General features: G+C 33.4%; 4 protein-coding genes across 5 annotated transcripts; 2 read left to right on the forward strand and 2 right to left on the reverse strand.

The window, feature by feature from the left end:
* Positions 1-568: 568 nt before the first annotated feature.
* Positions 569-4,464, forward strand: LOC145944225 (serine/threonine-protein kinase Chk2). Its single transcript, XM_083052442.1, has 8 exons — positions 569-775; positions 1,509-1,700; positions 1,810-2,082; positions 2,170-2,408; positions 2,491-2,694; positions 2,779-2,952; positions 3,036-3,200; positions 3,445-4,464. Exons 2-8 carry the CDS (start codon positions 1,550-1,552, stop codon positions 3,670-3,672), a joined length of 1,434 nt encoding a protein of 477 aa, XP_082908568.1. The 5' UTR covers positions 569-775; positions 1,509-1,549; the 3' UTR covers positions 3,673-4,464.
* LOC145944229 (uncharacterized) lies at positions 4,458-6,740 on the reverse strand. 2 transcript variants are annotated; one of them, XM_083052447.1, is made up of 5 exons: positions 6,145-6,740; positions 5,557-5,804; positions 4,992-5,289; positions 4,796-4,918; positions 4,458-4,679 (listed from the first exon to the last, which is right to left on the reverse strand). In XM_083052447.1, the coding sequence occupies exons 1-5, from the start codon at positions 6,301-6,303 to the stop codon at positions 4,542-4,544; spliced, it is 966 nt and encodes a 321-aa protein (XP_082908573.1). In that variant the 5' UTR covers positions 6,304-6,740; the 3' UTR covers positions 4,458-4,541. The 2 variants fall into 2 exon arrangements, with proteins under 2 accessions (XP_082908573.1, XP_082908572.1); XM_083052446.1 differs by having other exon boundaries at positions 5,557-5,807.
* A 675-nt stretch (positions 6,741-7,415) lies between these two features.
* Gart (trifunctional purine biosynthetic protein adenosine-3 Gart) lies at positions 7,416-12,811 on the forward strand. The gene is made up of 17 exons (XM_083052441.1): positions 7,416-7,913; positions 8,146-8,226; positions 8,313-8,402; positions 8,499-8,746; positions 8,814-9,013; positions 9,129-9,323; positions 9,410-9,540; positions 9,621-9,831; positions 9,914-10,049; positions 10,143-10,365; positions 10,451-10,645; positions 10,817-11,069; positions 11,164-11,367; positions 11,447-11,593; positions 11,682-11,950; positions 12,082-12,339; positions 12,447-12,811. The coding sequence occupies exons 2-17, from the start codon at positions 8,146-8,148 to the stop codon at positions 12,627-12,629; spliced, it is 3,024 nt and encodes a 1,007-aa protein (XP_082908567.1). The 5' UTR covers positions 7,416-7,913; the 3' UTR covers positions 12,630-12,811.
* Positions 12,812-12,832: 21 nt separating this feature from the next.
* LOC145944226 (dnaJ homolog subfamily C member 28) lies at positions 12,833-14,388 on the reverse strand. The gene is made up of 5 exons (XM_083052443.1): positions 14,136-14,388; positions 13,908-14,039; positions 13,735-13,821; positions 13,316-13,666; positions 12,833-13,237 (listed from the first exon to the last, which is right to left on the reverse strand). The coding sequence occupies exons 1-5, from the start codon at positions 14,253-14,255 to the stop codon at positions 12,833-12,835; spliced, it is 1,095 nt and encodes a 364-aa protein (XP_082908569.1). The 5' UTR covers positions 14,256-14,388.
* Between the last annotated feature and the right edge of the window lie 100 nt (positions 14,389-14,488).

Below are 14,488 nucleotides of genomic sequence, written 5' to 3' on the forward strand. Positions count from 1 at the left end.
CTACCTACTTGAGAGATGATACCAACAAGTAGATTTACAATAAAGTACCCTTCGTTATTTGTGATATATACAATTGGCAGACATTTATTAAGATCCTGAAAAGCTGATAAGCTCCTTGTAGAAGAATATCTTTCACTAAGATTATAACAAATTATAACATTGAAAAAAGAGAGAGAGAGTTGCGATAATGCTTATTAATACTGATCTCTTTAATTTGAATAATTTGTAAACATCTTTTATTAAAAGATTGTGCAACTTTTCAATTTTAATGAAAGAAAAAATCTTATTATTTTTAAGAAATAATATAGTTGCGCTACAATCTCCCTTTCTTAATCAATATTTATTATTAGGATAATTTAAATGTTATAAATATATTTATAAAAATTTTATAATATAAATTATACTTCAGTAATTGTCGATAATAAAGATCACGCGATATATACGGTTGATAAAATAGGTTGTTAATTTATCGATAACATTGCACAGCAGAAACAATTTAGTTTTGCCGCTCTTTTTCGCGCATGCGCAAGTATAACAATGTTACAGGTTTGTTCTTTGTAGTTCTCACAATTGAAACTGGGGAACCGAATGAAATGAGATAGATACATATATTTAGAAATTGGAGAGAAAGAAAGAAAAAGCAAAAAGTGCAAAAAGTTTTACTCCAGAGAACAAACTGTATGTATGTAAAATTGAGAAATGCGACGCAGATTATCAACGACAGAACACGCGTGGCAATTATTGACAGCTTGAGAATTCGAGCGATTAAGCTACGGTAAGTGTATTAAAACTAATTAAAACAAGTTGACGTATATTGATTTATGTGAAAGTGCGTAACATGTGAATGATAGAAGCCGTTTAGAAAAACAGACAAAATCGTGGTTAGAAATTATTCTTGAAGAATAGAACCGCTCTGCACGAAACAAAGCCTTTTGTGCTTTGTGCGATCATATATCAGGTATCATCGTATAATATATTGTCAATTTTCTAAAGTGCTCTTAGATATATATATATATGATAAATGTTTAAACAAAGGGCGGCATCCTTTTTCTTGTGAAATGTAAATACTTTGTTTAAAAATTAAAAAGAAACATTTTTTAATTACAATTGATGTACGTTAATAATGTATATTTACATGTATATTAAGTATGTAAATTTATTTTCTATTTCTTTTTTACAAGACTTCTAATATGGCAACGAAATATATATACAATTGAGACGTAATTTATGCTATTACGCATGCGAAATTTTTCCTTAATTATACGCACGTGTGCGCTTTGTCACGTGTATATGTGCCGGTAGTTGATCGTAATTTTTCAAAACTCTTTGAAATAACAAATACAAATTCGCTCCTAAGTAAGTTTTTTTTTTTTTTTTCGAAAAGTCGCGATCTCGTACATTTAAACTTTTCGTTTAAATCTGTTAATTCGCAAGGATGAGTGATTAGCAGTTATCATCCTCGTGTTCTGGCGACTCTTGGATACTCTAAATCTTTCACTTTCCCTCAGGACGATAACAATAAGAGGAGAAAAGTACGGACAAAACAGAAATGGCTTCGCAAGAACAGAACATTCCCAGCAGTCTGCCCGACACTCAAACTGCAGAAGTTATAACACAATCGCAAGAAGTGTTGACCCAAGAGCCAACATTAGTTCTTTGGGGAAGACTTTGTCCTATAAGAACACCTTTGAAAGGTCTAGGTAAGAATTTTATATCTTTGCAAGCAGACAAATATGCGTCTAACGATGAAACATATGTATCAGCATTGAGAAATATTGTTTTATTTGCAAAATATGTTTTATTTTACAGAAATGGTAAAAGACACCTATACCGTAGGACGTGCCACGACCTGCGACATTGTTTTCACCACAAATGAAATGCAATTGAGGTGGCTAAACATAATCAGCAAAGTGCACTTTCGCATACTCAGAGAACGTATTAATAACAGCAACGAGTTTATAGTATATCTCGAAGATATGAGCCACAATGGAACGTTTGTCGACAAGGTCAAAGTTGGCCGTGGAAATCGTGTTATTATTGAAAATAATTCTGAAATAGCTATAGCTCAGAAAAACTTTACAAGTAACTGCATTTTGTAATGGAATCTGATTGTAAACAATTATCATATGTACAGATATAACAAATTACAATCTTTCATAATTTTTACAGTTTATGTATTTATGAACATTCTGTCAGACAATAGCTGTGAATTACCATTTCATCTAAAACAGATGTATGCTCTTGGACGTAAATTAGGAACTGGTGCCTGCGGTGAAGTGAGACAGTTATTTACAAAGGATGGTTCTAGACGATTTGCTGTCAAAATTATACAGATGAATAGTATAAATGGATTTAATAATCCTACTTATATCAGGAATGAAGTTGAAATATTAAAGAGGTTGAGGCATGTAAGTTACATTTGTGACATATTTATTCTATATTTCTAATTTAATCTAAATATTGATAGAAAAAGAAAGATTCTTATTTTAGCCTTGTATAATCCAAATGGAAAATATTTATGATACACCAACAACAATGTATATTATTCTTGAACTGATGGAAGGTGGAGAACTATTTGATAAAATAAGAAGTAAAAATAAATTGTCCGAACCATGCGCAAAACTGATATTCTATCAAGTTGTACTTGCTGTTCATTATCTTCACAAGCAGGACATCACACACAGAGACTTGAAGGTATTATTTAAAACATTGTTTCTTAAACATTCTATTGATATATATTAGTTTTATTGTATAATGGATATGAATAAATTCATATAGCCAGAGAATATACTACTGAAGGATAAGTCGGATAGTCCTTTAGTCAAAGTATCAGATTTTGGTTTGTCAAAGTTAGTAAATGCACAGACTATGATGAAAACATTTTGTGGGACTCCTATGTACGTTGCTCCTGAAATTCTGGCGAATCTAGGACGTAGCTCTTATACAAACCAAGTATGTGTATTTACAAGTTTTTAAATAAGAAATAACTAACAAATTATGAAAGTTGTTTTTATATTACATCGGGATTCTTTTAGGTAGATGTTTGGAGCTTAGGAGTGATACTATATGCCTGTTTAAGTGGCATAGTTCCCTTTAACGTTCATAACACGAATATTACTTTAGAGCAACAGATTAGACGTGGAAAGTACCAATTTCCATCATCACATTTTGGGAATGTATCTTATGATGCTATAGAGCTGGTATGTAATAATAAAGTGAAAAAGTTACATCTCACTGATTATTTCAATTTTTATATACATGTATTATAGCGAATAGAATTCTGAATCATGTGCACTTTGAATCACATTGCGGACTCTATTTACTATAATAATATGTAAATATCAAATATCAGTGAGGTGTAACTTTTTCACAAGTATATAACAATACTTATATTAACTGTGATTTTGCAATTATTATAATTGAATATCGCGCGTTATTTTCTAGATCAAACGTATGATGACGGTGAATCCGAATGAACGTATAACGGTGCCAGGAATCTTATTACATCCCTGGTTAAGAGATCAACGTATGCGAGAAGAAGTAAATACACTGATATCACATGTGGAGACTGATGAAAATGTGCCACCTTCGAACGTTTTGATAAATCGCCATGAGGTCGATTCAGAAATGATTCCAGAAATCATGATAAAACGTACACGACTTATGGTGTGAGAAAACATATTTAAAAGTTTATTACAAGAATATTTCAAACTTGGGTTTTTCGCGAGTAAAGAAAAGCAAAGTACAAAAAGCAGTATTTAATATCCTTTCAATGGGATCCGACGATCTCGTTGATTGCGATTGTGATAGGCATTGATGTTACCTACTTATTAAATAGGGCAACTTGTGTTCAAATCGGTTAGATTACCGTAATGATCTCAGAATATAAATAATCTCATACAATATATATACGAAGTAGATATCTAAGGCTATTCATTCCGTTTAGTTGTGTTTGATCTCTATCGATCTCCGGTCGGCAGTGTTAACTACTGTTAAATATAACTGTGATTAACTTTGATACTAAAATTATAAAAGAGATTATAAGATAAGAGACTAATGAGATATAAGATAATGAAATAGCTAAATTGAATAAGATACATATTTTTTTGCGATATATTTTTTTACTTTTTGACGTATCTCAAATTGACGAATACAATCAGATTTGTAATTTAACTTATAAACACAGAGTATCTTGTGTATAAAATAGATATAACACAAATTGTGAAGATTGTTTTTTGATCAGTATTAAATATTAATTTATCTAGTAAAATTTTCCAAGTGAAAATTTTAAGATTTTTTAGAATAATGAAAAGAAATAAAAAACATTTCATATACGCATTTACTGTCGCGGAAAATGTAAGACTTAATTTTGAAATATAATTATCGCTATGAATTTAGATATTACTTTTCGTATAGTAACAAAACACTTCATTATCGCATTATAAAAATGTGTGGCTCTTTATTCAAAATAATGGACAAGCACTATACAATAAAAAGAGAGTGAACAAACGTCTCGAATTGTCTATTAGTTTTTTTGTTGTTTACTCCTTTTTGCAGGAATATTGTTCTTCGCCGTTGCAAGGATTTGGAAGCGTCGTCTCGAGATCTGATTTTTCTTTCTTCACAAGTCCTGCTAGTAGACGTTTCAGCTGCGCAATTGCTTTTCCTGGATTCAGACCCTGTCAGATGCGAAAAAAATTGATCACGATATGCATATAATTAATTTAAATATTTTATTTCTTTTTGAAGGAATTAGGAACTCTGTATCGCAAGAAAGGTGATAATGTTTATTTACCTTTGGACATGTCTTGGTGCAATTGAAGATCGACTTACATCGATAAACCGAATAAAAATCTCGTAGCTTCGCCAGCCTCTCTTTATGTGCCGTATCTCGTGAGTCTATCACCCATCTATATGCCTAGCAATATACGTATACGTGTATCCTGTTACAGAAAGATTATCTCGATGTCGCATTTTTATTTCTATGTTACCTGCAATAGAACCGCAGGTCCTAGATACTTGTCGCCGAGCCACCAATAAGGAGGACACGAATACGTGCAACACCCGCACATTATGCATTCGTACAAGCCGTCGAGCTTACGCCTATCCCTCGGGCTCTGCAAGATCTGTCGCATACCGAGGAAATTGTCTTCGCCCGGCCGCTTTAAATACGGATCGATTTGCCGAAATTGATCCAGAAATTGTTCCATGTCCGCCACCAGGTCCCGAATCACGTACGTGTGCGGCAAAGGATATACTACCAGTGGTTTCGGAGATTCTTTCACTTTTCTAATGATTCACAGGTAGTTTTGAATGTGTTATTTATTTTAGAAATAATTTTTTTATATATAATTTTATATATTATATATAAAGTAATCCCCATTCTAATTTCAGACACCCACATCTCCAAAATCCCAAGCTTTCGGATCGCAAATATTCAAATCACCGAAGATATACATTAAAAATTCTCAAGAGAGGAACCACAAATCCAGAAAATCCTCAAAACTTCTACTATATCGAGTATATTGGCAAAGATTTTAAAACGACGATTGTTACGTTATGCAAGCCAAGGTATTGACACCATCTATGTTCATCGCGCAACATCCGCAGATGCCCTCGCGGCAGGACTTCCGGTAGGACAGCGTCGGATCGTGCTGCGCCTTGATCAATCCAAGCACGTCCAGCACCATTGTACCGCATTTATTCAGATCCACGCTGAATTGTTGCATGTACGGCTTTACGCGCGGCGTTTCCGGATTCCATCGGTATACGCGAACAGTTTGTAGCCTCGGCGCGTCCTTTGCCTGCTAAAAAACAGTTTTAATTAACAGGCCACCAATAATTTGTTAAAAGAGTAATAGAGATTTTCTTTTTATATCGTAATGCATCGCGCATGAATAGTTTAACATTCGATGCAATATATATAAGTTACTAAATAAATTTAGACATTTCGGCCATAAGAATGAGACCATAACTGGTCAATGAAATCGACATTTGATAGAACGTTTCATTCTTTAGGAGCGTATATCGTTTTTATTTGAGAAACTGTACGGAAGAATTTTTATATTTTTCTATATAAATCAGAGGAGAATTTGTTATATAATTTATATTTTCTCGTATAAAACATTAAATCGTAAGACTAACTGTTGGAGGTGTTTTGCATGCCACGATACCCGCGACGTCGGCCGCTATAGCAGCTTTTGCCTCGGACGATTGTGGAGTATTACTAGCCGATGACGATGACAACCTCGATCCGTGAAGTCGACGCGCGAATTCGCGCGACCAAAACCGGCACGTGAACATGATCCACCCTTGTCACGGCGATCTGCCGTCGTCACCTCTACGATATATATTACCTCGAGGACGATATCTTATTCGTGATATCGTGTCGCGCAATTTCGATCATTACGTCTCTTTGCGGTCACGTATATCCTGAAGAAATGCGAATGTCATGCGAACAAAATATCATCGAACGGACAAACTTCGCGATTCGCGATGAATTTATTGTCAGAATAATCGATTTATACTGTATTTTCGATGAAGTTTTTAATGGGTCTATTCTGTAAAAATGCTCTATAGCGCTGTATCTCTATAAGCTATGTAGCATTGTAGAGCAAAAAAGAAAGAGCTACAGAGTTTATAAAGCCAGAATTTTCTTACAGAATATACCACTAAATTGAAAATTATTTATTTATTATTTACTAAGATCTTTGAGAGAAAAACTCAGGGTTTGTTTTCTTTGATAATAAAATACTTTATATTTTTTTTGTCAATTTTGATACACTTTTATAAGATTTTTATCGATTTGCAAAACAAATTTATTAATTATTGTGCGTTGAAAAAAATTCTTGTTACGATAAATTAATCGCCGCGAATCGCTGATTTTCGAAGCTGTTTTCAATTTAATGGTACGTCCTCGAGGAAAATACGGTTACACAAATAAGTTACAACAACCTTTGCGATAAGAATGACGCGCGTGACCTCACGACCGCCAAGTATAATCTCGAAGTAATTTCATCATCAAAAACAGCATACAAAGATCCCCAGCAACGCAATAACACATTCGTATAAAAATTTAATAATTAAAATAACATGTACTAAAGCTATACATCTTCCTTATTCCTTTCGCGGGCAAACTTGAGAGAGACCTATCAAATTTTTATTATAATTTAATAAGAAAAATAACGATATATGAGACATCCAAAAAGTAGAGATACAAACGCATGATATTTCATAAAATATTTATTAACAAATCTAATAATAAAAGCAATTTGTACATGTTTGGGTTTAATTTTTAATATAAAATCATCTGGACAAAACTGTGAAGATATGTATTTGTCAAAATTTCGGAACAAAGTTTTTGACAGATGATTATGTTAAAAAATATACATGTATGAAGAATGTTCATTAAATTTCTTTCTCGTTATTAATTAAGATCACAATTGTGCGTTTGTATCTTTACTTTATGACTATGAATATCTCTTGTAATACACATATAACAAAACATGGGAGAAAAGTATAACCTTGTGACATATATGAAAGAAGAAAGGTAGAGATCTCATTAAAAAAAAAGAACGATTTTAAGTATTTTTATTGAATATGGGCATCATTTCTTATATTATTATGATATGTCACAATAATGTAAACGCATGTTTTTATGGATTAACCCCCGTGAATAACAGCGGGACCGGTTCCATTGCGTAAGGCAAGTGATTGAATTATCTCGTGTTCATCGCCTTCAATAAGACTAGAATAGTCGCGCGAGGGCATTCATGGTCTTCCGACCACCTGTGGCATCTCACGTTTCGTTCGAAGACTCGTGCGTGATCAAAAAAAATTTCCAGCGATCTTCCTGATTGGTATTTTCGCTCTGACCAGAGTCTGAAAAAAAGATAAATAATCAAACACTCTCTGTAAGTATAGAATTTACAAAATATTTTTATCTCGACAATATTGGGCTTAGATATTATGAATATATTTGTCAGTGCTTAATAAATAAATAATTGTATATATAAATATTTGTGAATCAATAATGAATTATGACATAAATAATTAATTTTTATATATAAATATTATATTTTTATATATGTATAAATATTTGTGCAACTATCATTGTTTAAAATATGTCATCTTTTATTTTTACAGATGATGCAGTATACAGTTTTGGTGATTGGCGGTGGTGGCAGAGAGCATGCTATTTGTTGGAAATTGTCTCAGTCACCACACGTAAGTGAATCGATCGATGAAAATTGTAAAAATGATTACAATCTTGGATGTAGAAATTAAAATAATATGCATTCTATTTGATATAGGTAAAAGAAATCTTGGTTGCTCCTGAGAATACCGGTATTAAACAAGTGGATAAAGTACAATTAGTTGACTTAAATATTAAGGATACTAAGGTACACTATAATATACAAATATGTATATATTTATTACAATTTTTTTAGAGCCATTTTTTTATACAATATTAATTATGTTAATTATTCTTTTCACAGGAAATTGCCAAATGGAGCAAAGACAATAATGTTTATCTTGTTGTGGTTGGACCAGAGGATCCTCTGGCTCAGGGATTAGCGGATGATCTAAGGGATGTGGGAGTGAAATGTTTTGGACCACAGAAAGAAGCAGCCCAGATTGAAGCTAACAAAGATTGGGCAAAGCAATTTATGAACAGAAATCATATTCCTACTGCTAGATGGCAAAGTTTTACATCTGCAGCAGATGCAAAGAATTTTGTTAAAACGTAAGTAAAGAATCTCAAAAGAAGGATATTTTAATAAAATAAAGATTTATATCTTTCTTTACTATAGTGCATCCTTTAAGGCGCTTGTCGTGAAAGCCTCGGGTTTGGCAGCTGGTAAAGGTGTCATAGTGGCGAAAGACCAGCAAGAAGCTTGTCATGCGATAGATGAGATTTTAAGCAACAAGAAATTTGGAATTGCTGGCGAGACTGTTGTTGTTGAAGAACTCTTGGAAGGTGAAGAAGTATCTGTACTCGCATTTACAGATGGTAAGTAAAATGTTATTTAAAATTTTCATAATTAATGTAAATTTGTATTACACTATAATTAATTTTTTAATGAAAAATGTTTGAAAATTTTTCTTTAAACTCTATTAATGTTTAGGCAAGACTGTTGTACCTATGATGCCTGCGCAAGATCACAAAAGAATCTTTAACGAAGATGCTGGACCAAATACAGGTGGAATGGGTGCATATTGCCCATGTCCGCTATTAAGTGAAACGGAATATGAACAGGTGAAAGTAAATGTTCTACAGAGAGCTGTGGATGGACTTAGAAAAGAGAACATTCCGTTTGTCGGTTTGTTATTTTTTTATCGACAATGATATACTTATATTGGATATTATGTATGTACATATATATTTATACAGAATGTAAATATATAGGTGTATTGTACGCTGGTTTAATGCTGACTGAGGATGGTCCGAAAGTCTTAGAGTTTAACTGCAGATTCGGGGATCCTGAGACGGAGGTTCTATTACCATTATTGACGTCGGATCTGTTTACGATTATGAAGGTTTAATATTATTTGTTAGAGACTACATATAAACATATATATCTCATTTTTGTATCACTACAATGTGTCTATAATTATAGGCTTGTTGCGAAGAAACTCTAAGCGCGTCTCTTGTTTCCTGGCGAGAGAACGTATCTGCTGTAGGTGTGATTTTAGCATCTCGCGGTTATCCGGCGTCCTCGTCCAAGGGTCAAATTATAACAGGCATCGATGAAGTGACGCATAAACAGGACTGCTTTGTCTTTCACTGCGGCACAGCCGTTTCATCGGAAGGCGAATTAATAACTAACGGTAATTTTTTACAATCATAATACGGTGAAAAAGATCTATAAATAAACGTTCAAATAATTATTATATGTATATTATTTTTTAGGTGGAAGAGTCCTCATCACTGTCAATGTAGCGCCTACTTTAGCGATGGCAACAGCTAGAGCCACCCAGGCTGCTCGACACGTATCGTTTGACGGAAAACAATTCAGAACGGATATTGCGCACAAAGGAATTGCTAGGTATATAACTCGATTGACTCTTACATTATAAAAAGAAAATATAATATTTGAATTAATATTTGATTAATGAAATTAACAAGTCAAATGCTTCAGATCTATTTTGCAGAAGGGAAGTTTAACATACAAAATTAGCGGTGTAAATATTGACGCCGGCGATCATCTCGTATCCGTCATCAAACCAGCTACTTGCACCACGAAACGCGCTGGTGTTCTGGGCACTATAGGAGGCTTCGGAGGTCTCTTTGATGTAAAAGCCGCGGGTTACAACGATCCTATTCTGGTGTCCGGTACCGATGGTGTCGGTACCAAATTAAAGGTGAATCTCAAGTTCGAATAAAATTATTATTAGAATTAATTATCCCGTGCTGTTGTATTTATAAATGATAATCTTCTCTTTACAGATAGCAATCGAATGCGACAAACACGACACGGTAGGCATCGACTTGGTTGCCATGTGCGTGAACGATGTCCTCGCGCACAACGCGGAACCGCTGTTTTTCCTGGATTACTTCGCCTGCGGCAAACTCGACGTTGGAGCGGCTGCGAAGGTCATAAATGGAATAACCGAAGGCTGCAAGCAAGCGGGATGTTCCTTGGTAACGTTCAGCATATAATTTAGACAGAAATTTTTGAAAGAAATGCCTTACGTGAAGCTATATGTATATTTATTCGGAATTTTCTCGCGAATGTATTTTTATATAAATGTACAACATTTATATAAATTTATATAAATGATTATATTTATAGAAATGTATCATATTTTCCAGATTGGTGGAGAAACGGCTGAAATGCCCGACATGTACCGCGAGGGAGAATACGATTTGGCTGGCTTCGCGGTGGGCGCAGTTGAAAAGGGCAACTTGCTACCGCGAGTGGACGATATTAAGGAAGGTGATGTGGTAATCGGTCTTCCGTCCAGCGGCGTGCACAGCAACGGCTTTAGCTTGGTGCGAAAAGTCTTAAAACTCGCCAACAAAAGTTATTCCGATATCGCACCTTTTGCAACAAATCGAACTATCGGTACGAGACAATTTTTAAACCAAGATTTTTTTTAAATAATATTAAGTTTATATAAAACAGAGTATATGTAACAAGCTATATATATATGCTGCAGGCGAGGAATTGTTGGAACCAACAAAGATTTATGTAAAAACCATCGTTCCCGCTTTACGAACAAATCTAGTGAAAGGATTTGCGCATATCACTGGCGGCGGTCTTTTAGAAAATATACCTAGAATTTTACCGAGTAATTTGGGTGTAACATTAGATGCGATCAAGTGGAATATTTTACCAATCTTTGGCTGGCTAGCTGCGATTGGTAAGTATATTCTTTCTCTAAATTGCAAATGCGTAATATAATTTACATAAATGTTAATTAAAATATATTTTTTGTATAGGAGGAATCAGTAAACACGAAATGTTAAGGACCTTTAATTGCGGGATTGGTGCTGTCTTAATATGTTCCGAAAAAGACAAGATTGAAATTTTGAATAAACTAAAGGACGAAAATCCTGTAGTTATTGGAAACGTGAATACATATGGCGGTAAGAAACTTTATTGTAATATAATGGAAATTCGCCAATTATTAATTTATCAATAATCAATTATTAATTTATACATTTGTTAACACAGGTGGCCAAGGTAAAGTACACGTGGAGAACTTTGAAAGAGTTTTCGAGCTGAAAATGAAACAATATGTTCCCAATTTAGTTGCAACATTAAGCAAGCCTCTTAAGAGAGTAGGTGTTTTGATATCTGGCAGTGGAACAAACCTTCAATCGTTAATTAACGCCACTCGGGACTCGTCTCAGAACATTGGAGCAGAAATCGTCTTAGTGATTTCCAATAAGCCCGGGGTTGAAGGATTAAAACGTGCTGAAAAAGCCGGCATTAAAACAGTGGTAATTATATAAATTAGATATTGCAATGTCATCATTGCAATCATATATATACATATATATATATATATATATATATATATATATATATATATATATATATACATACATATATATTATTTTTTTATTCGTAGGTAATTAAACATAGTGACTATCCAAATCGCGAGTCTTTCGATGCAACCATGAACGTGGAACTTCACAATGCCGGAGTAGAAATAGTATGCCTGGCTGGCTTTATGCGAATTCTCTCACAGCAATTTGTAAAACATTGGAAAGGAGCTTTATTAAATATTCATCCTAGTCTTTTACCATCTTTCAAGGGACCAAACGCACATAAGGATGTTTTAGCAGCGCGTGTGCGCGTATCGGGTTGTACTGTACACTTTGTAGAGGTATGAGAGTGAGGATCAAATTCGTTTTTCATTTAATTCAATTGAATTTGATAAAAAGACAGTTCTAATTCATTGTTATTTAATATTCTTAATAAATATTTTATTAGGTTGAGATTGATTCGGGAGCTATCATCGAACAAGAAGCAGTACCTGTGTTTCCAGACGATACAGAAACTGTCCTCCAAGAACGCGTAAAGACAGCGGAACATCGAGCTTATCCTCGTGCTTTAAAGCATCTGGCGACTGGTCGTATAAAATTAAAAGAGGATGGCACTCTCTGTTGGAATTAATTGGAGGACACATATTTATACCGAAGTTTATAAATAGTAATTATATTTTTTATATTATATAATCTCTCTTAATCTATTATTTGATATATGTATATTGTTAATTGTTATACCCGCGAGTTGATCTCGCAATCAAAGATAAGCAGAAGCGCAACAAAATATATATACAAATAATTTTACAATAATTATATCACATTCTGCTATTTTTATGTAACCTTCTTACTAAACAAGTCGCTTATAAAACTAAACAAATCCTGAGATATACTTAAATTCGAACTTTCGTGACTAGTATCTGCATATTTTTGGACATTTTTGACAGGTGGTATTAATAATGCTTTTTTAGCAAGCTCGTCTAATTTAATATGAAGCATTTGTTTCTGAAGTATGGGAACCAACAAATTGTATTTATCAATTTTATTATTTATCTGCTTTGTTGTGGTTTCAAATTTTTTCAAATTGTTCTCCCATATCGATTCATCTTTTGGAGTTAATGGGGCTTCCCCTATGTCATTACGTACTTCTGATAATCTCTTTTTCAATTCTTCAGTCTCTTCCCTGATTTCTTTTGACAATTGTATCCATTCAGGAGTGAATCCATTGTCTATCAATATCTGTAATTGCAAATCAATCCAAATTAATTATTTATATTCAAGCCATAAAAATTAATACTCTATGTTTCTATTATATACCTGATTTAATTTATGGGTTACAAAATCGACATAAGGATTTCTGACGCTTGTAGTGTTCAATGGTTTTCCCATTCCAGGTAAATCACTGAATTCGCCCTTGTTCATTGCCTCCTGAATTAAGTCCTCCACCAAACGATCCATACCATAACGAGTTTTAATATCCTTGGCTTTTTGTTTGTCCATACCAATTAATGTATTGCGCTCTTCGGCTTGTATTTTCTTCAATCTGTGTTCCATTACATTGTCAACTGCTTTCTGAGCTCTTTGTATTGTATGCAATCGTTGTCTTTTGCTTGGTGTGCCAATTCCCACATCAAATGTCAAATAATGACGATGCTGTGGTGCTGTGTGCTTAAATAAAAAGCATAAATTAGCATATACATGCTTATGTAGAATATATGAGCAAAAAAGATAGTTACCTTGATATCAAAGTCTTCCACTTCCGATGCTTTTTCATCTTTCTGAGTGTTTCTAATTTTTCGAATTTCTCTATAGGCGCTTTCAATCTACCTTAAACAATTGCACGACCAATGAAGATAAATAAAATTTTTTACTTATTTTAACAATCAATGTTCTTTTATAAACATATCACCTCGGAAAATCTAACAGCATTAGCTTCTGGTGTTCCACTATCTGGATGAAATCGTTTTGCAAGATGTACAAATGCCAATCTTAAAGTTTCATCCTCGCAATCTTCTGCTACACCAAGTATTTCATATAACTTCTATACAAACACAAGATAGACAATATAATATCTTACTTCATAAATTATTCAAAAAAAAAGTATATGAAATTATAATTTAATATTGCATCTGCATACCTTTGAAGTATGTTTGGAATTAAATTGACACTTGAATCTCTTGGACAAGATTGAATCAACGCATGGTTTATATGTCAAATAAGCTTCTGGCTTGGAGCACAGTCGATTTAAGGACAACATGACTTTGTTTTAATAAATTATTTACATCATTTAAATATTGTTATATCATACATTGTACGTTTCATATAATTACATAAAATTTATCTATCGTATGCATATCTGCGCACATCTGTCATTTTGCAAACAGCTGATATGATATACCATCGATATATATATCGATGTGATATACGTATGACAAAGTTTATCGAGCGTATTGATTGGTCGTCGAATAGGGAATTTCTAGAATCTTTATC

Source organism: Prenolepis imparis, unplaced genomic scaffold (genome assembly GCF_030444845.1).
Source record: "Prenolepis imparis isolate NDT839.2.m4 unplaced genomic scaffold, iyPreImpa1.0 SCAF_12, whole genome shotgun sequence".
Classification (NCBI taxonomy): domain Eukaryota; kingdom Metazoa; phylum Arthropoda; class Insecta; order Hymenoptera; family Formicidae; genus Prenolepis; species Prenolepis imparis.

What these genes read in the sequence shown, in the direction of transcription:
- LOC145944226 (XM_083052443.1), bottom strand. Translation starts at nt 14,255, where the DNA reads ATGTTGTCCTTAAATCGACTGTGCTCCAAGCCAGAAGCTTATTTGACA. An exon ending in ATTCCAAACATACTTCAAAG is followed by an intron (nt 14,040 to 14,135) that starts GTATGCAGATGC and finishes GTGTTTGTATAG; the next exon opens with AAGTTATATGAAATACTTGG. An exon ending in TGGAAGACTTTGATATCAAG is followed by an intron (nt 13,667 to 13,734) that starts GTAACTATCTTT and finishes TTTTTATTTAAG; the next exon opens with CACACAGCACCACAGCATCG.
- Gart (XM_083052441.1), top strand. Translation starts at nt 8,146, where the DNA reads ATGATGCAGTATACAGTTTTGGTGATTGGCGGTGGTGGCAGAGAGCAT. An exon ending in TAAATATTAAGGATACTAAG is followed by an intron (nt 8,403 to 8,498) that starts GTACACTATAAT and finishes TTCTTTTCACAG; the next exon opens with GAAATTGCCAAATGGAGCAA. An exon ending in TGTACTCGCATTTACAGATG is followed by an intron (nt 9,014 to 9,128) that starts GTAAGTAAAATG and finishes ATTAATGTTTAG; the next exon opens with GCAAGACTGTTGTACCTATG.
- LOC145944225 (XM_083052442.1), top strand. Translation starts at nt 1,550, where the DNA reads ATGGCTTCGCAAGAACAGAACATTCCCAGCAGTCTGCCCGACACTCAA. An exon ending in AACACCTTTGAAAGGTCTAG is followed by an intron (nt 1,701 to 1,809) that starts GTAAGAATTTTA and finishes TTTATTTTACAG; the next exon opens with AAATGGTAAAAGACACCTAT. An exon ending in TATTAAAGAGGTTGAGGCAT is followed by an intron (nt 2,409 to 2,490) that starts GTAAGTTACATT and finishes TTCTTATTTTAG; the next exon opens with CCTTGTATAATCCAAATGGA.
- LOC145944229 (XM_083052446.1), bottom strand. Translation starts at nt 6,303, where the DNA reads ATGTTCACGTGCCGGTTTTGGTCGCGCGAATTCGCGCGTCGACTTCAC. An exon ending in GACCTGCGGTTCTATTGCAG is followed by an intron (nt 4,919 to 4,991) that starts GTAACATAGAAA and finishes GTATATTGCTAG; the next exon opens with GCATATAGATGGGTGATAGA. An exon ending in GCACCAAGACATGTCCAAAG is followed by an intron (nt 4,680 to 4,795) that starts GTAAATAAACAT and finishes CGCATCTGACAG; the next exon opens with GGTCTGAATCCAGGAAAAGC.